We start from the raw sequence: 20,116 nt of genomic DNA, 5'->3' as shown, positions 1-20,116 counted from the left end.
GTGGGTCGGAGCTGGCGCTGCAGGGTCCTTTATGAAAAATAAAAAAATAAAAAAAAGTAAAACATGTTATTAATAAACGTCCTCCGCTCTCCATCTAATGGAAGCGGCAGGCACCCCATGCAACCCACAACCCCCATTTCCCCCAACAAAGGGAGGGGGGGTCGGGATTTTTTTTCTGCGCAAAGGCGCAGTATCGTGGCAACATTTTGGAACAATACCGATTTTTCTGCCCACCAAATGTCTGAATGGCACATGTGTATAATTGGATATTAGGCTATCTTTTGCCGGTATAGCGTCCTTTCAGCAACGGCCGTTTTTACGACAGGTGTTTTGCCGCATAATGTTTGCCGAAAAAAACGTTTTTAATTTTTTGGGGGGAGTGGGGTTGGAAAGGGCATATAAAGAGTGGGGGGGCGGGGGTCGCGCATAACATTTTTTAAATGAAGTTGGGCTTGGGGGGGGGGGAGAAACCCACTCCATATATAATTTTTTTAAAAAGTCAACGTTTTTTCCGCACAAATTCAGCGGAAAAACACCCGTCGTTAAAACGGGTGTCAATGAAAGGTCGTAGAACCCTTTTCCCCAATGGTTTGGCATCAAAGATGACACTTGGGACCTGGAATTTTGTCAGCTGCTGTAATTTAATAATAAAGTATCCAGAGAGTTGACTCACCAGAAGACAATGATTGTAGCTGTGCACCAGCATCTCTTTCGAATTCTTGAAACTCCCTGTTTTTGACTCTAACTTTCAGAACTTGCTTGTGCTACTTGTCTTCTGAAACTGTACTATGCATCCTCCTGACATCCTGGCGGGGCTGTTGCCTCTGCTGGAGCCTCTTGTTCAATTAATCTGTGAAGATGGACCCTTGTACTGTTCTCCAACCGTGTTGGCCTCCAGAGGCCTGTCCTGTTGTGCTTTCTTCAAACAACATCCTGTGGACCCTGGCCCTCAAGTTGCTGAGTGTTTCTTGGCCTCTACATCTGCAGAGTGTCCCTAGGACCTCATGTGGGCTTACTGATCCATTATTCCGAGGGCAGAGTCTTCATTTGCTGATCTTGCCCATCTGCCTGTCGACCGCAACTGTCCCTTCTGCTTCTCCAAGAGCTCAACTCTTCGGGGTCTTCCTGGCAAAGACTCAGGGCCTCATTATACGGTATGCGGTAACCATGGCGCTACTAGCGCCATTGTTGCCGCCGGTATTTTACCGTGTCCGCCTTGGTGGATGGCGGAATTACCGCCCTACTCCAAGGTGAGCGGGGGTAATTCCCCATTCACCAAGGCACTTCCCCATTCCCATTTTTCCCCCATAGGGCTCAATCGGAATGGGGAAGGAGCTAATTACGGGACCCCAAATTGCGGTACCATAATTGGCACCAAGGTCCCTTTGCGGGCCCGTTCCTTAATGGCTGGTAAAACCAACCGTTGAGGTCGGGTCCCACAAAGGGACCTCGTAGTAAGGCGGTAAGGGTTTACCAGTGCCCTTACCGGTAGCGGTAAACCCTTACCGCATTCCGTGTAATGAGACCCTCAGTCTTTTCCTCATGTGACTCTCCCTTTAATTTAAGTCCCTTTAATTAATTAATATTTTATCAAATGTTTAATACTGGTCCTGCTCGAAGGGCAGGACCAGGATTCGAACCTGTGTTGCTCTGCATTTTCTTGCTTCAAAGACAAACGCTGTTGTCCCTGAGCTATCCTCCTTTAGTCACTTGTTCTGCTCTTGCATGTCTGTAGGGCTCCCATGCTTAGCTAGCACATGCAGAACTGAAGCGCGATCTTCCTTGATGGTGACGCATTTACTCACCACTGTGGTCTCTCGTCCTGAAGATTGGTGAGAGAAACTTTGACTGGGCTGTCAGTGGTGGGTCTAGTAAGTTTTCTAGAGAGCTTCTTTGGGTCAAACTGCTTACATAGCCCTGTGTGCAAGCCACGAGGTTATCTTCATAGGAGAACATTGGCTAATTGATTCCTATGGTCTCATAGACCCAACCTCAGAATGTGGGTGTAATTGTGTTTGAGGCCTGTGAGCCTCACTGAACACCCAATTGGACTTGTGGAAACATTTCATGGCCCTGTGAGATCATTTTTGCATTTGTTGCCATATTCTGAAAAGTTGAATTACTGTGTACCTGTATATTTTGTAGTTAATTACTATTACAACTTGACCATACCCTTTTCTTCAGATATATTGCATGGCAAACTATTACTGTACCTTGAAACCAGCTCATATCTTCAGAAGGGTTGCTCTAACTTCTCTGGCCATTCTAGCACTTGGCTTGTTAGGTATTTCCTTAGATTCCCTCATACTTCAATTAGGTTGATCTGTCCGGGCCCTAGAAATAGAGCCTAAAAGAAATATCCAGACGTGGACTGGCCTGGCTGGACACCGGGATGTTTCCCAGTAGCCCTCGTCACCCTTCGACTCTCTTGTGTGCTTCAGAAGAGGCTAGGGGAATACTGACGTTTTTGTCATGGTTTTGGGAGATTTTCCGAGGGCTGCCTTGAGCTGTGTTCAGAGCTGAGCTGCTTGCGAGAGTGTCTGCAAGTCGTTGCTTAGAAACCACAGAGGCAGACCCACACATAGCATCATTGGTGTCGGGGCCCACAACTCACATCCCCTGGTAGCAATGCTTCAGTTCGCACTTGACCTGGGGGAGCGAGATCGAAAGGAGCAGGGAGCTTGAACGGGTAAAAATGACTCTTACATGTACACACATAATGGCCATACTGTTATGAAATCAATGTTGCTGATCCTACTTGGTCCCTATCCTTCCTAAAGTATGAGCTGGCATGCCTACATCAACCCTTGGCTGCTAATATTGATGTGCGATGGTCGCTAGGCTGTACTTTTTGTAATATGCTCTGTCACACCAGGTAATGCATTAATAACAATGCTTGCAGATTTGCACTTTAAAAAACTTGCAGTGAACCATTACTTTTTGACTGCAAGTTTGAGAGTTGCATCTATACATGAAAACAGAAACTCTCTCGGAAGAAACTTCACTTTACAGCCTACAATAAACAGGGCTGAGTGGGAGCAGCAGTTTCACACTAACTGCTAAAGTGTCAGCCTGGCAGAGCACACTTACAGATCACCTTATTGAACATGCTTCTTGCATGCAACCTACCTACTACCTGCTGCGCCCGGTCTCAACATGCAGCCCTTTTAACATACCTGACCTCATACCACGGACCCTTTGTTAACTTTTTGCTGGGAAACAAAACTGGCATTAAGGTTGCAAATACCCAGCGAGATTACTACATTAACATCTGTGGTCCTATTTTAAAACACCCTCCAATCTGGGGCAATTTCATCCCACGAGCCTTGTGCAGAGGCACTGCTATCTGCTTTTGCCCCAACGCTGCTTTCAACCAGTGCCCACACCGTGCAACAAGCATTGGCAAAACCAATAGTTTTGCTTTCATGTAGGCATTGGAAAGGCATTTTACAGGCACTGCCATAATGGCTATCTGATCATAAAATACCAACAGCTGGTAAATGACGTCAGCAGCTTGCTATATTAGGACAGTGCTTGGCAAATGCCTATCCATTGCCTATGAAAGAGCCAACACTATTGGCGTTGTCAATGCTTGTCATTAACACAAATTCAGTGTAAGGAACATATACAAGGACACACATATTGGTTATAAATCTAGTGCCTGATGGGACAGTTAGTTAAGACATTTCTATTACATCAGGAGCTGGTTTATAGTTGCAAAAATGCCATTACCTTACAGAAGACTGCCTAAAGATAACATAGGCGCCCCTTAAAAGCACAGAGTTACCTCAAAGAGATCTTGGAGGAAGGGTCTTTTAGATGGGTAGAGGGGCAGGACCTGGGTGGGAATGGTCACAGGTGGTCAATTAGTGGATACAAATCCAAACAATAAACACATCATGTGTGTTCCCACTCACATCCCTTCTCCTGGCTTCACTTAGCATACTATTGGTAATTGCCAAAACGTAAGACGTTTGGAGAATCGTACCCTAAGTCCTTTATCTCAAGTCCTTACTACTTTGAAACACGTGAATCCGTTGCTCTCAAGTTTCAAATGGCCATGCGTGAGAAGGCCCAGCCAGTCTTGTTTTTTCCCCTTTGGATCCTGGGACTTGTAGTTTTTTCTTTCCCATTTGATTTTTAAAACTAAAAGTTCCAGAATTCCAAGCAAAAACTGGACATGATTGCTTTCACACAAATGGCTCTGGGAAACTTTAGGCATCTGTGATTCCTGCTACCCGCCGCATCAGGAGAGTTACAAATGTGAAACCTACTGCAAATGTTATCGGTGTGCTCAAACATACTTTGAGAAAGCATTTTGATTTGCCTGCAAACCAGTGGTTCGGCTGATATAGTGTGATTAGCCCGTAACCACTCTTCACCTCCAGCCCCCCAGGCCAGTCTCTAAAACGGGGCAAACTGAAAATAAAAGGATCACTGTAAATATTTCAGGAAAAGATGTGGGAAATGTAAGGATATGACGTGTGGCTACTCAAAAGGCATTCACATACAAAGAAAGGTGGGCATCGGCTGAAACCAACTAGGAATGTAGCGCACAACATGCACAAAACACATTTGCATGAAACCTGAAATAATCAGGATCGTGGAAGTGTTTACCTTTTGAAAGCTGGCACTATGCAAATGTACCAGTCAGCACATTGACAAACCCTGATTACAAATGAATAATTCTCTTGAAAAATCAATATTCGGCCTATTTTTACATATCGTCCACAAAATAGTTGGACCAATGATTACCAGAGATATTCATGTAACGAAGTTAGTGCATTAATGAGGCATTTTTATATGTTATTGGATCCAGCTTATTTATTGAGAAACCGTAGTAGCCACTTAATAAATGGCTAGATGGTAAGAATTCATGCTTTCGTCCCCACCAACACCCTGTGTCTTAGTTAGTCTTAAATGTGACCCAAAATGCTGGTAATCATATATGCAACATTATCAGTCATTTATAGTGGGAATTCTGACTTGCATTGTGGGCACGGATTCAAGAAAGTGATTTACATTGGCAGTGTAGGCATATATCATGTACAGAGGCTTTATGAAAATGTCATTTACCCCATTTTTTGTTTTTAAAAATTGTGCACTCTGATGCGCCATTTCAGCCTATTGCTATGCTTGCTTGGTTTCTAATTTGGGGAAATGATAATGCCACTCCACTGAAATTATTCACCAGCCGCCGCTAACTTTGATTCATTTAGAATGCCATTGCCTCTATAGGAACCACCTACCCCACCCACATAAGCTACCTTGGCCTCTAGCTGGCACTCTTGTGGCACTTCTAAAAACATTCTAGCCTCTGACTGCCCATGGCAAGTGAGGGGCAGGGTCCTGTAAGAGATGCCAGCTACCAGGCAACATGCATATACACCAATCCTGTCCTGTAGAGGGTAAGGACTAAGGATAGAGTGGGAATTCAAGGACTGAAGGAGGTGGTCCAGGCATTTCTGGGTTTCGGTTTCATGTTTGCCTGCTAGAGTTGAGAAGATAAACATGGTCAAATGTTTAAAGTGCAGACTGGGCTCAAATCTCAGCTTCACCTTGGAACTAAATTGTGATCCTGGGGGAATGATTTGCTCTCACTGTGCCATATCTGTCAAATTGCCATGTTCTGGTATCTGCCCAATGTTGATACCTGGTGTGGAAAAAATTTGCATTAAAGTGCACTTTTTTAACCAATATTTAGGCCAACGGTTTGCTGGAGGTAGGGGTTGGACTACCTTGCTACGTTTGCTCGGTCCAAAGTAGGGGCCACTTCGAAGAATAATTTCCAGGGCTACTTTGGTTTCCAGTCCACCCCTGGAAATAGCCCCAACAGTGGTGATTTGAGGCATTTGAAATCCACCCTGCCTAGGGATTTCTTGATGTCTTTCACATGTTCAGATTTGTGTCCCTGATTCTTTTCTAATCCCTCCCCATGCAAGCCTTTTGCACTTTTGTCACACAGTTTGCCTTCTTTTTTACAGACAGATGTACAGAAGATTTTAAGAAATGCAAGAAAACTTCCGGAGAAGACTCAGACATTCTACAAAGTAAGTAATGGGATTCGTCACTGCTGTACGATGGTATTTACATGGAAAGTTGTTTATCCTGGTTTGTTGTGGCAGCATCTCAGAATGACCATGTGGGAACCTGGGTGGCTCTGATTTTGCATATTCAAGTAACTTTGGGTCTCCCCCTAAGTTACTAGGGGAATCCAGACGTGGACCCCTTGCTCTCTATTCTTAGAGAGGCACAGCTCCTCCCTACTGATGAGGTCCAACCAGACCGAAACACGTGTCTGGGGTTTCTGTTGGTACTCTTGTTCAGAGGAGAATTGCCTAGGGCAGGACAAAGACTGATATGTTTGGGATATTTCTTCTCTGTGAAAGATAGTGAGCTAAAGACTCTGGGTAAGTCTCTCGTAACCAGGACTAATGTCTGGCAGAGAGACTCCCAGGACCCCCCTTGTCAATTTGCATTTTCTGATTTTGCAGTGCCTGACTAGAAAGTTGAAAATGCAAAGAAACACTTCCCTGCTGCAAGCACACCATGGCACTCTACGCCCCCCCAGGGTAACACAGTATTCATTTGAATAAAAGGATGTTATCACTGAGGCATGTATCCAGTACCATTTATTCTTATAGCAGGTAGTTAAGAATGTATAAATAAAGTAACAGGTAAAGAAAATACATTACAAAGTCTGTAGTCTCAGGAGGAAGAATTTTTGGTTCACCCAGTAAGGTAGACCAGGCAAAACAAGTGCTTTAGAATTAAAGGTTTATCAAGGGGTGCCCAAGGATACAACAGGACCTAGATCTCTTCAGCCATGTGCTAGTCTCCCATAGTAGGTAACGGGGGAGAGACTGCAGTTCTTCTGATTGGCTGAGAAGGATACTTGTCCTGATGCTGCACAATCCCCCATTAGTAAATGTATGGACGGATTAGGCAAAGGACCTTGGGTTTGGGAATTCTTTCAAAGGATAATAAAGTGTAAAGTACCTTGCACTCAGGTATCCTTGGTAGTTTCTGACTGTGATCTGTCAGCTCTAGGGTTGTGAGAAAGTAGAAAGTCAGTGGTGGTGGTTCCCAGTGACCCGGCCTTCATTAGATGCAGTGTTGCAGCTGTCTGAGATCTTCAAGCTAGGAGGATAGCTATGGAGCAACTGAAGAAAAGTTGCTGCTGGAAAGGTTCTCCCTTTGCTGAATCCAAAACTGAAGGCGGCCTTCTTGACACTCTCAAAATTATTTCACCTCCTTTTCCTCTTTTTTTCTTTCTCTCCCTTTAGGCATCTTTGTTTCGAAGCACATGCTCCCTTTTGGGGTCTTTATATTTCTTTTTTTAATCTCCTAGATATTTTCCACATCCACCCTCTAATATAGCTCCTCCACTCTGCCCCGACTATCTCCACCTTCTTATGACTCCTCCTCCACTCTGCTTCCATTCATCGCTCGTTCCTCTATCTCCAGCCTCTCCCTGTTGCTCCTCTTCTTATGTCTGTCCCCTTCTCATTTTTATGTCCCTCTTCCAACACCAACGTTCCCTGATGTTCTTTCCCTCCTCTTCCTCCTTGCCTTTTGCCTCTGTTGCTTTTCCTCTCTTCCTCCTCTTTGCTCACTTTGTTAGCCTATCTTCATTCTCATATCTTCACTTTCGCCCACCTTCCAAGCTACCTCACTTCTGGACTGGTTGGCCTTTCTCTTGTATGATGGCGCTGTCCCCGATTTTCCCACTTATTATCCTGAAAGTGTCCAGTGGAGAAGGCTGGTGACAGCTGTGATACAGCTGTGGCTACATCATGAAAATGTAGCACTTTTTTACCACATTAGTAGTCCGATACACCTATCTGGTAACCATTGAGGTACACATTAAATGTTTAAGTCCTATACCCATGGTATTACTTCAATATGTGAATGCAACCGCATTTGTTAAACATTCCATTTAAACAGTAAACCATACTACCTAGTTTCAATTTGCAGAATGTCCTTATCCTACCATTCAAAACCAAATGTTGATGGCTGGAAGGTTTTGAATAAATCATAACCACTGGCACAGCTCTGGGCAACCCTCTAGACCATTGTTCTTCAGCCTGCCAAACCATTGCAGAAGGGGATAAACCATGCGCAAACCAGGCTTGGTCCCAACCCAAAAGGGGCAGTCCAGCCCAAACAGCTAGATCAGATCCCCTCTGCATGAGACCAGAAGCATCCCAGACATGTTTCGGCCTTGTTGGGTGTCATCAGTGAGGATTATCTTGGGTCTCTATGCCCAACATCCTCTGGACCCACAACAGGGGATACCTCTCTCAATCAGGGCCACTAAAGCTAAATCAAAAGTTGATAGCTGGAAGGTTTTGAATAAATTATAACCACAGGCACAGCTCTGGGCAACCCTCCAGACCATCGTTTTACAGCCTGCCTAGCCATTGCAGACGGGGAAAGACCATGCACAAATCAGGCTTGGTCCCACCCCAAAAGGGGCAGTCGGAGGTTTAAGATTCATTCTAAACCTTCCAGCCATCACCTCTTTGTTTTGCTAATCCTACAACTCAACAGTTCCGTTTTGGTCTAACTTCGCAGACACTCACCAGAGGTATGTGGAAAAATCTCCCGAACACTTGCACAGTGAACAGTCTGAGCTCTGTGAGGCCTTTGAGGTCAGGAAGTGGTGCAAGTGGAAGCATAGGGGGCAGAATTACATGTTTGGCTGTTCTGCAGTTTCATTTAATGGGACCTGTGGCATGCTAGAGGAAGGAGTCTGACTAAGCGATTTTCTTCCAGATCCAGGAAAGAGGGTTCGGGAGTTCCACCAAAGAACCCGAGTCACCATCCCCATGAGGGAAGTTCCCTAGGGGGAATATCGGGTAGTGGCCTCACTTACCTAGCCTCACAGAGAAGGGCTTCCCTATGGGGAGAAGTGAAGTGATCCCACGATTCGTCACATACCCTTCCCCTAAAGGAATTGCCTCCCCCATCTTCAACTAAAGGACAACGGGACAGGAAATCTACGTTACCTTGTTCCTTCCCCTTTTCTATGCTCGAGGGAAAAACAATATGGTTGGCAATCTAAAAACAGACGCATAATGCAGGAATGGGTCTTTTCGCAACCTTATCCAAATTAAAGGGTAATGGTCGGTTATGAGTCGAAAGTTCCAACCAGTAAGATAATATTTCAAATATGAAACAGCCCACTTAATGGCTAGGGCCTCCAATTGAATAGTAGCATAGTTGGTCTGCCTAGGGAAAGGTTTCCTGCTGATATACAGAACCGGGTGCTCTATTCCTTCATGTTCTTGTCACAAAACCATCCCAAGACCTAGCTTGGACGCATCAGTCTGGAGAATAAACTCCTTATTAAAAAACAAAACTTTAAGGACGGGCACACTTCAGAGTATATGATTGAGCAAATTGAAACTATCCTGATCTTGTTTCTCCTAATTTAATTTCGTGCGTTTCTGCGTTTTCAAGTTGATCTGTGAAATTGGCAGTGATGGTAGAAAATCTCGGGATAAACTGGCAGTAATATTTAACAAGCCCCAGAAACGCTCTAAGTTCCCTTTTTGTTTCAGGAGGGGATGTTTCCTGAACAGCTCTAACCTTTTCCTTTTCCACTTGGGGCTGTGTTGGGACAGTTTTTCTGAAGTACAACTAAGGCTTAGTAAAACCATTCAACTTAGACAGTACAAGACTCCACTCTTAGTGTAAGGCTGTACCACCTGAGTTCTTGGTAGCGTGGACAGAGCAGCCAGGTTTATTTTAGGAGGAGAGAGGGCTATAGAATTTGTACAACAAAATTGTATTATACATATGGTCCAAAGAAACACTGACACACTATGTATTGTAAATATAAAGGGTTTATTGGATATATAAGCAGGCCAAGAGGTTCTTGGGTAAGTAAGTACTATCCTAAAGCATATAAGCACATTATAAAAGCATAGCACTATTCTTTAAATACACAGATCAAAGCACAAACCTTATTTAGAACACCTACCAGTATTTCTAGGCAAGTCAGACCTTATAGGGCACACCTTTTCTTGGGGAGTAAAACCATAAGTTACTTCCAGATTAATTTACAGTAATACAAGGGTAGTAAACCCTGTCAGTTATGCAGTGACACTCAACAATGAAATCAAATAGTCAACCGACTTGCAAACATACTTTTCTGAAAGGTGGAACACAGATTCAAGGAACAGTATATACATCTACTACTTTTGTGATAGCACACAGTTATACTAGGTGAGTAAGGCCTTTTTGGTGTAATGTACAAATACAGCTGCCTTTCAGCTCAGTGGAACACAGGCTAAGCTAAGCAAGAACTCTTTGCGCTCATTTTGGATGCTCCAGGCAACCGAAGGTCACCTACACCTAAAGGAGCACTTTTCACGAATGGGACACAACTATTCTAGCCAGGTAAGACCTAAAGTTGTAATATTCTATTACAGTTGCTTTTTAAGATAAGTGGAAGACAGATTGAGATAAGCAATAACTGTTTAACTTGTTTTAGGATGGCACACAGCTGACACAAGGTAAGTAAAACCTATATACCTTTAAAGGGGCTATCAGCAACTTTAAGGTAAGTATAACATAAGGTAGACATATTCTGGACAGGCTAAAAGCAAGTAAGGGGACGCAAGACCAAATTGGGGACCGTCCTACATCTGTCCTAAAAGGAATAGTAAAGTGAAGCCAACAGCATTACTTTTGGGGAGGAGGCACAACCAATTCATAGTGAGTAACTTAACCTTATATATATTTTTCAGACTAGTGCAACACTCATTCAAGGTAAGTAGGGACTTTTGCAACTGCCCTCTCAGAGTTACAGTTACTAACCAACTTCTTTTACAAGTACGAACCTTTTGCACACTTGTTTTTCTTTTCAAGGCAGAACCCTTTTCTTATCCAGTCCTTTCCTTATTGTATAGCATAGGTTCACGCAGATGCAGTAGAGGCACCCTAGTGGGCTAGGTGCCAGCTGTAGGCAGGGTGAAATAGGGTTCAGTTGTAGGCAAAGTTAGAGTTCCAGGGGAAGACTGTTCAAACAAGTAAGTATTTCCCGTTAAAGTTAGATGAGGGTGCAGGGACTTCAGAGAAGACACCCTAGGAGGATTCTGCAGTGTACTTGGATGAACTGGATGAGTGGCCTCCCAATCGCAGAAAACCCCCCAAAGCTATACAGAAATCACAAAGGCTTAATGTAGGTAAAATACCCCAGCCAACCCAGTACCTCAGCACAAAAGAAGAGTTGCAGCAGGAAGACTTCAGGATCTGCCACCAAAAACCTGGTTCATGGATTCCTTTGTCAAGAAGACGGAAGGCAGGACTTTGGAAGCACTTTTGCAGCAAGGATCACGGAAGAAAGCCCCAGGCAATTTTCCTTGCGGCTGGATGCAGCTCTGTGGATTTGGCACCTTATCAGGAGCACAGAAGAAGACAGAATATCGCTAGTTGGATTTGCGTCGTTTGCAAGGTCCAGCACACTGGTGAGGGGACTTTTCTGACCTGAATCGTGCCTCTGGAGATCCAGCAGGATGCCCACGATGTTTCAGCGAGATTCAGAATTCAGAAGACCATGCACCGCCAGACAGTTTGAGGTCCCAAGGTATTGCAGTATTGCAGCCCTGCAAGGTCGCAGCACAATGTGGAATGGAGTCCCCAGGTCGATTGGAAGGAAGGGGTCGAGCAAGCTCCAGTTACACGGTTACACAGCAGGTTCTCCGGAAGCTGAAAATCGTCTCAGCTGTGGTTTCTTCATCTTCCGCTTTGGTTTTGGTTCCAGTGGTCGACTTCCTCTTCATCTTCCAGGATCAGACTTTTATGCAGGAACCCAGCCAATCAAACAGCCTTGCAACATTCAAACTTGGGGTCGGCAGTCCTTTCAGAACAGCCAGCCTTCCAGTTTGAACTGGATTCTCACACTTAAACTGGAAGACAGAAGACTGCAGAGTTTCTGACTCCTCCCTCACTTCCTGCTTTCACAGATACTCTGGAGCCTGGGCAGGAGTCCACAGGATTCCTGCTGAATATAAAGTTAACACAAAGGAATTTCCCACCCTGGATGTCAGGAGAAGGAACAAGAAAGGACAAGAAATGCTAAAATGGCAAAAAAAAGAAGGGGCCATTTTGGTAAAATGAGCCCCCATGGTGCCTTTACTGGAGCTGTGCAAACAGCCTGCGGTAAAAGTGCACCGAATTAATAAAAGATTCACTGTCACCAGCCATTAAAGGTAAGTTTGTCCATGTTGCATTTACAATGAGAAAGGGGATACCCAGTTTCTGATGTTTGTTAATCTGCTTAGAATCACATGCTGTGCATAGGTCCGACATCCAGTGGTCACTGCGGAGTATTGCATTTTGTTTTTCGTAGTCGAAAAGGGGACGTCGACAAGGCGTGTCTGTAACACTATCCCTATAGTGACGTGCGTTGTACCCACAATCCCTCACGCGTCGAGGTCCCTCAGATTGTTTTTTTCCGCCCAGTTTCTGGTCGCCTTTCGCGGAGCTCCTAGAGAGACATTGCTATACTTACCACGGACCTCGGTCCTTTTATTATAACTTAATATACTGGTAACGATCCCTCCCCCTCGACGTTAGCTGTGAAGCTGTTTCTCCGCCGAACTATTTTCGACGGAGAGGAAGAGCGGAGGAGATCCTTCGGCGCTGCCGAACACGTGGCCTGGCCTCGACGGCCAACTTACAGTAGGGAGAGTGGGGGTTAGAACTTTGTCTCTTCTCTTTGAGAATGTCTTTCTTTCTCCCTTTTCTTTCCCTTGGGGTTGTTATCGCCAGCTATTATTGCCTCAGCTATGGAGAGGACACCATTTAAGTTTTGCCCACGCTGCAGGGGCAAATATACTTGGAAAGATAAGCACAAGCTCTGTAATCGTTGCTTACCCCTCGATCACATAGAGAACAGCTGCGCAGCCTGCAAGCTCTTAAAACCCAGGACTCTTAAAGAACGTAGGGTTAAGAGGTGGGCAGACTACGCGATGTCGAAGTCAGTTTCCTCACCCGCTGCCGCTGTTACTGAAAGTGACGAGGAGTGCGATAACTCGACGTCCGTTACGGAAGTCATGAACCCCCAGAAGGAGCGCTCACGCTCCTCGTCGTCCGTCCCCGGCCCCGACGGGCTCGGCTCACGCCCTGCTTATGGGGATGAACACCCCGGCGACAAGGACGCACACAAACCCCATAAGGCTAAACACACTACCCACGGCTCTTCTTCGTCGAGAACGAAGGATCCATCAGCGCCGAAGGGGACGCAGGGCACTCCGGCGTCTACCGCAGACTGTAAAGGTCACAAGCCCCACCCGCAAACGCAGCCGCGACCAGCGATTGGGCTTCCATCTAACACGGGCGCTACCCCAAAAACATCCGACGCAACGCTCCATAGAGCGACCGTCGAGGTACAACGCGCAACGCACACAACGTCGACACCAAAGCCCTCGACGGACAAAATCGTGGCCGAGAGCCTAGCGAGAATTGTCGCCGAAGACGAACGTACGCGGACGACGAAACAAACGTCGAATACCGCGTCGAAAAAACACAAAAGTAGCCAGGAACTGCCCCTTTCTCCAAAGGACGCTTCCGAACTACCTGAAGGCTTTTCAGAAGGAGACGGGAACCTCTCGTCGACGCTGTGGGAGCGTTCGAAACGATTCGAAGGCGAAAACACTAATTTTCCCCCTCTAGACTATTCAGGGGTACCCCATGAGACCCTTGAAAGACTCCATTCTTGCATGGAGAAAATGGAAAGGTTTCTAGGAAACCAAAACCCACCCACTCACAAAAGACAAAGAGAATGGCCACAGGATGACCCTAGAGTCAAGATTCCTAGGCTGGTTGACCTCACTGAGGAGGAGCAATACCTCCAAGAAGATGAGGAGTGTTTGGGTGGAGAAGAAGAGGTAGAACTTGAGGAAGAGGGATTCGAAGAAGATCCTTACACCACTCCTACAGGGTTTGAAGAGGATACAGCTACCTCGCAGCCCTGGCATTCACCGTCAGTGCAGCCTTGGCAATCCCCATCAGTACATTCAGACCCTGATGCCTTTCTCCCTTCTCCTCTCAAGGATTCACACGGGAACTCCTCTCCCATAGATGACCAACCTTCCCTCAATGCACTATTGCGCAAGGCAGCAGCGCATTTTGAGATTGATACAGGGGAAACTCTTCCAGACATCGACTTTGTAGAAAAAGTCATCAAAGAAAAAGCCCCTGTTAGCCAATCTATTCCTCTCCTGGCTTCTATTAAAAGAAGAATTTCTCCTTCCCTTACTAACCCAGCTCTAGTAAGAGGGGTCAACCCTAGAATAGAAAAGCTCTTCAGCCCTTCATCCTCTGACCCTTTATACATCAGAGGACACTCTATTCCAGACTCCCTTGTGGTTACCAACACAAGAAAAAGAGCAGGGGTGCCACTATCCACTAGTGAAGCACCTCCAGACAAAGAAGGCAAAAAACTCTACGCACTGGGGAAGAGAATCACGACCTCCGCCGCCTTCTCCACTAGAATTGCTAATAACAACTCACTTTTAGCTAGCTACGCAGATGCACAGTGGAACAAGCTGCGCAGCGAAGCAGAGGAAGCACCTGAACCTCTGCGTTCTCGCCTGCTAGCTATAATATCAGAGGGCACACTGGTAAACCAGGGCATCGTTAAAAACTCCCTAGATGCCGCTGAGACGGCTGGCCGCTCCCTAGTTCAGGGAATACTTCTCAAGCGCCACGTTTGGCTACGCAATTCAGGTTTTAAGCCCGAAACCCAAGCCTCCCTCATAAATAAACCCATTGAACAGACGCATCTGTTTGGGAAAGCAGTAGATGAGGCCCTAGAACATGCTAAAAAAGAGTTTGATACCATCAAAACTCTTGATCAAATTTCTAGGCCCCCTAACAGGCGAGGCTATGGTAATAAACGCTCCTTTCGTGGCCAAAGACAGCAGCAGAACCAACAACAACAATATTACTCTGGCTCCAACTGGCCCACCAACCAGGGTAACACCCAGTTCAGTCAAAGAGGCCAACGCCGTGGCAAAGGAAGAGGTCGTGGCTCCAGCCCCAGAGGTTCCACGCCCAATACCAGCAAATGACCCGAAAATTCGGGTCCCCTCCCATGCATCACCGGTCGGGGGCCGGCTAACATCGTTCCTTTCAGCATGGGAGGGAATCACGTCAGACCGTTGGGTATTATCCACCATAACCCACGGATACTGCATCGAGTTCAACGGTTCCCCGAAGTACAAACCCCCACGGAACCGGCGCATGACACCGCAACACCTCTCCATTCTTCTTCAAGAAGTGGAAGAACTACTGAAGAAAGAAGCTATAGAGCCCGTCCCCCTATCACAGGTAACAGAAGGTATTTATTCAGTGTACTTCCTTGTACCCAAAAAGGACTTAACCATGCGCCCTGTATTAGATCTGCGCCCAGCGAACATATTTGTCAAACCCCAAAAGTTTCGTATGGTGACCTTACAGGAGGTAATCCCACTGTTATCACAAGGGGATTACATGACAACACTGGACATGAAAGATGCATACTTTCATATTTTAATGTTGCCATCGCACAGAAAATACCTCAGGTTCAAAATAGAGGACAAACACTACCAGTTCAGAGTACTACCCTTCGGGATAGCATCTGCACCAAGGGTATTCACGAAAGTACTGGCAGTGGCAGCGGCCCACCTGCGCAGATTATCCATCCCGGTATACCCTTACCTCGACGACTGGCTCATAACAGGGGATTCTTACGAAACATGCTTCTCCAATACCCAAAAGACCGTAGACCTTTTGTCCCAACTGGGCTTCTCCATCAACGAAAAGAAGTCCAGCTTAGACCCCAGCCAAACCAAACAATTCCTAGGGGCTCTAATTCGAACAAGGGACGGCCTCGTATTCCCCTCCAACGAGAGGGTCCAAAACATGCTGTTTCAAATTCCCCATTATGTAGCAGGCCGAGAGGTGACGGTACGCAAAGCAATGCGCTTGCTAGGGATGATGGCGTCATGTATTTATTTGGTACCTCACGCGCGCCTGCGCATGCGCCCAATGCAAGAGTGGCTCTACAGCCAGTGGTGTCAGGCCAGCGGACAATGGGACGATCTAGTGGTGGTCTCGCAGGCCTTGGTTCTCTCGCTACGGTGGTGGACAAAAGAAAACCTGTTATTAGGGAAAACTTTTGCCACACCCGCAGTGGAAGCCACTCTAACCACAGACGCATCCCTTACAGGATGGGGGGCTCACCTATCCCATCAAACGGCACACGGAGTGTGGACTCCGAGTTTAGCATCCAAGCATATAAACCTGCTGGAACTACTAGCGGTGTTCAAAGCACTGAAAGCCTTTCAGGAACACTTACAAGGAAAGACAGTGATGGTCCTCACAGACAGCACCACAGCCATGTACTACCTCAACAAGCAAGGGGGCACTCACTCTCCAGGACTGTCCAAGCTGTCCCAGAATATATGGAAGTGGGCTCTCAAACACAACATGTTCCTACTAGCACAACATGTACCAGGGGAACTCAATCTGCTAGCAGACAAACTCAGCAGAGACTTCCCCCTGCCCGAAGAGTACGAATGGCAATTGCACGAAGACATCGTCTTAGACATCTTCACACAATGGGGATTCCCGGAAATAGACCTGTTCGCAACCCTGGAGAACTCACAATGCCAAAGTTACGCCTCCAGGTACCCCCAGAACCAGTCCAAGGGGAACGGTCTGTTGATTCAATGGTCAGGGAAATTTGTTTACGCCTTTCCCCCGACTCCCCTTCTCAACAAAGTGGTGCACAAGATGCACCAGGAGCAGGTTACCATGATACTAGTGGCCCCAATGTGGGCACGGCAACCTTGGTTCGCTCACTTGATGGAGATGTCCCTATCTCCCCCAGTGAAACTTCCCTGCCCGTACAACATGCTGTCACAAGACAAGGGCAGGACACTGCATCCATGCCCTCAGACCATGAACTTAGCAGCCTGGCTCCTGAGATCATAGAATTTGGACATTTACAACTCCCACAGAGATGTATGGACATCCTCAGGGAAGCCAGAAAACCTAATACTCGACACTGCTATTCTAGCAAATGGAAAAGATTCGTTATCTGGTGTAGAGGTACTAGCATCAACCCAGTTGACTGCTCTCCTACTGACATTATTCTATACTTGACCCATTTACTGGATTCAGGTTTAGTATTCAATTCCATTAAAGTCCACCTAGCGGCACTTTCTGCATACACCACTTCCCAACTTAAAGTGTCGTGGTGGAAGATACCAGTTATCAAAGCCTTCATGGAGGGGGTAAAAAGGATACACCCTCCGATAGCTAACCCAGCTCCCGGATGGGACTTAAATGTGGTACTTTCCAGACTCATGGGCCCTCCCTTCGAACCCATGCACAAGGCAACTCTTAAAGATATCACCCTTAAGACTGCTTTCCTAATAGCTATCACCTCCATTAGGAGAGTAAGTGAACTACAGGCTCTTTCTGTACTAGACCCCTTTGTAACAGTTCACAAAAATAAAGTGGTTCTACGCACACACCCAAGGTTTGCACCTAAATTCATCTCGAAATTTCATGTAAACCAAACTATAGAACTACCAACGTTCTTTCAAAACCCTTCCAGCTCGGGAGAAAAAAGTCTGCATACACTAGATGTACGCAGAGCTGTCATGTTCTACATGGAAAGAACCAGACCACTGAGAAAGACTAATCAGTTCTTTGTCTCGGTGGCAGCAGGAAGAGAAGGAGATGCGGTCTCAAAATCCACTATATCTAGATGGATTGTTCAATGCATCACTCTCTGTTACACTCTTGCTAAGAGAGAACTACCCTTCAAGCCAAGAGCACATTCCACTCGAGGCACTGGGGCTTCCATAGCATTCATTGCAAATGTTCCCCTTGAGTCCATCTGCAAAGCGGCTACCTGGAGTTCTGTGCACACCTTTACAAAACACTACTGTCTAGATGCACACTCTAGATCTGACTCCCAGGTGGGACAGGCAGTATTAAGACATCTTTTCTCTACTGTTCCTTCTCATAACCCACCGCCAACTCCGGGTACTGCTCGCTAGTCTATGCACAGCATGTGATTCTAAGCAGATTAACAAACATCAGAAGACAATGCATTACTTACCGTAAAAGCATTTCTGATGGTTGTATCTGCTTAGATTCACATGCGCCCACCCTTCCTCCCCGCTCGGATGGAAGGAACATAGACTTCCTTTATATCTCTCTTTTCTGTACTCACTCACGTCTATAAGGCTCCCTCAGGGCAGAAAAATACAAACAGAGGGACCTCGACGCGTGAGGGATTGTGGGTACAACGCACGTCACTATAGGGATAGTGTTACAGACACGCCTTGTCGACGTCCCCTTTTCGACTACGAAAAACAAAATGCAATACTCCGCAGTGACCACTGGATGTCGGACCTATGCACAGCATGTGAATCTAAGCAGATACAACCATCAGAAATGCTTTTACGGTAAGTAATGCATTGTCATCTCACAGCACTCCACAAAAAGGGGGTGGGGAGTGTTGCTGGTCTCACCTAATAACATGTAAAAGGGATCCAAAGATCCTTTCTACCTTTGGGAACAGTAGTTCTCACAGGGTTAGCCAGAGAAAGTTAAAACGTGAGCCCCCAGGGCAACCCAGCAACAATAGGAACCTATTGCCAGAAAGTTGTCAAAGAGGATAACCTTTAAAAAGACACTATGTAGAGTCTTAAAAAATGACACCCATAAAAAGAGTAAAAGACTCCGAGTGTGGAAAAATATTCCCACTCACTGAGGTATAGGGAAAACGAATCTACCATCCAGCAAAAAGTTCTGGGTTTGACACAGGTCAGGAAGATGTATCATTAATATGAAAATCTTACCTAACAGTCTGTACCAAACCAATCCCTGTAAAGAACCCCAGATACTTAACAGCAGACTGTGCAGGATAACATTTCCTTGCGATTAGTCATCCCTGCCTTCCTTGGAGCCCTTACTATCTAATATAGATGAAAAAGATGTTCCTCCCAAGTTTGACTGTGGATTGCAATATCATCTAAGTACGTGCCGCAACAATGAGAAAAAGGTCACAATACTTGTCTTTGAAAGGTCGCCGGGGCCCTGTGGAGTGCAAGAGGGAGGTTATTAAATTGGAACAATCCTCGAGGAGTAGAGAGGGCTGTCTTTTCCTTATAGCTGATCCCAGTTCATTAATTAGATCATCAATCCTAGGCATAGGATAGTTGTCAAAACTGGAAGATCAGCTTGTGAAAATCAATCCAAAACCTCCACAACCGATCTGGTTTTGGAACCAGGACTATTGGTGAGGACCACGGATGTCCAGACAGCTCGATAACATCCACCTTCAACATATACTCTATCTCCTGGAGTATTGTTTCCTTCCTAATCTCGGGAATGCAGTTGGGTTTTAAATTTACCACTTGTGTAGGTGCAGTTCGAATGTGATGGAAAACCCCTTTTACCCTTCCAGCTTTTTCATTAAAAATGTCTGGAAACTGGGACAACAAATCCTTAATGTCTGCCTGTTGTTGTGATGTTAATTCAGGCGAGACTAAAGTTGTCTATGAGCTTTCATCTATAAGTAGTGTGACCATAGTTGCCAAAGTATTTCCTATCTGATCTACTCTCCACTCCTTTAGGAGATTTTTGTAGTAGGTTTGTGTTTTTAATTTCCCATCAGGCTGTGAGATGAGATAATTACATGGCTCTTTTCTTTTAATACCTCACATAGCCCACACCACTTTGAAAGCATTTTCTACTCTGAAGTTGGTAATAAAACTAGAACTATCTGTCCCACAGAAAAGGAGCGGTGAACAGCCTTCTGATCATAATGAACGTTTTGATTTTCTTGCGCCTGTCCTAGATGTTATTTCACAGATGATAGTCCTATGTTCCTTGAGACGCTGAGAGGTCTGTGACATAAGGAGAACTGCCTCCTTTCGGTCCTCCCAAGTCTCACGGAGCATACCTAAAACATCCCTTGGCTCTTGTCCATACAAAACTTCAAAAGGGGAAAACCCTAAAGAGGCCTGGGGGGACTTGCCTATGTCAAACAACACTGTGAGGAACTCATGGTGGCCACAAAAAAGACAGACACAAGTGA

At 45.8% G+C, this 20,116-nt stretch overlaps 1 protein-coding gene across 2 annotated transcripts in view; it reads left to right on the top strand.

Annotated features, from left to right (window-relative positions):
* The window catches only part of INTS14 (integrator complex subunit 14), a 385,834-nt gene that overhangs the window by 319,456 nt on the left and 46,262 nt on the right, over positions 1–20,116 (top strand). For both annotated transcript variants that reach the window (XM_069624242.1, XM_069624243.1), the window contains exon 11: positions 5,985–6,050. In XM_069624242.1, the coding sequence (XP_069480343.1) occupies positions 5,985–6,050 (66 nt within the window). The remainder of the gene's footprint in view (positions 1–5,984; positions 6,051–20,116) is intronic.

This window comes from Ambystoma mexicanum, chromosome 11, assembly GCF_040938575.1.
Source record: "Ambystoma mexicanum isolate Mex_15411 chromosome 11, UKY_AmexF1_1, whole genome shotgun sequence".
In the NCBI taxonomy this organism is placed as follows: Eukaryota; Metazoa; Chordata; class Amphibia; order Caudata; family Ambystomatidae; genus Ambystoma; species Ambystoma mexicanum.
Note: the sequence above shows the minus strand (reverse complement) of the source record. Positions and strands in the feature narration are given on the sequence as shown.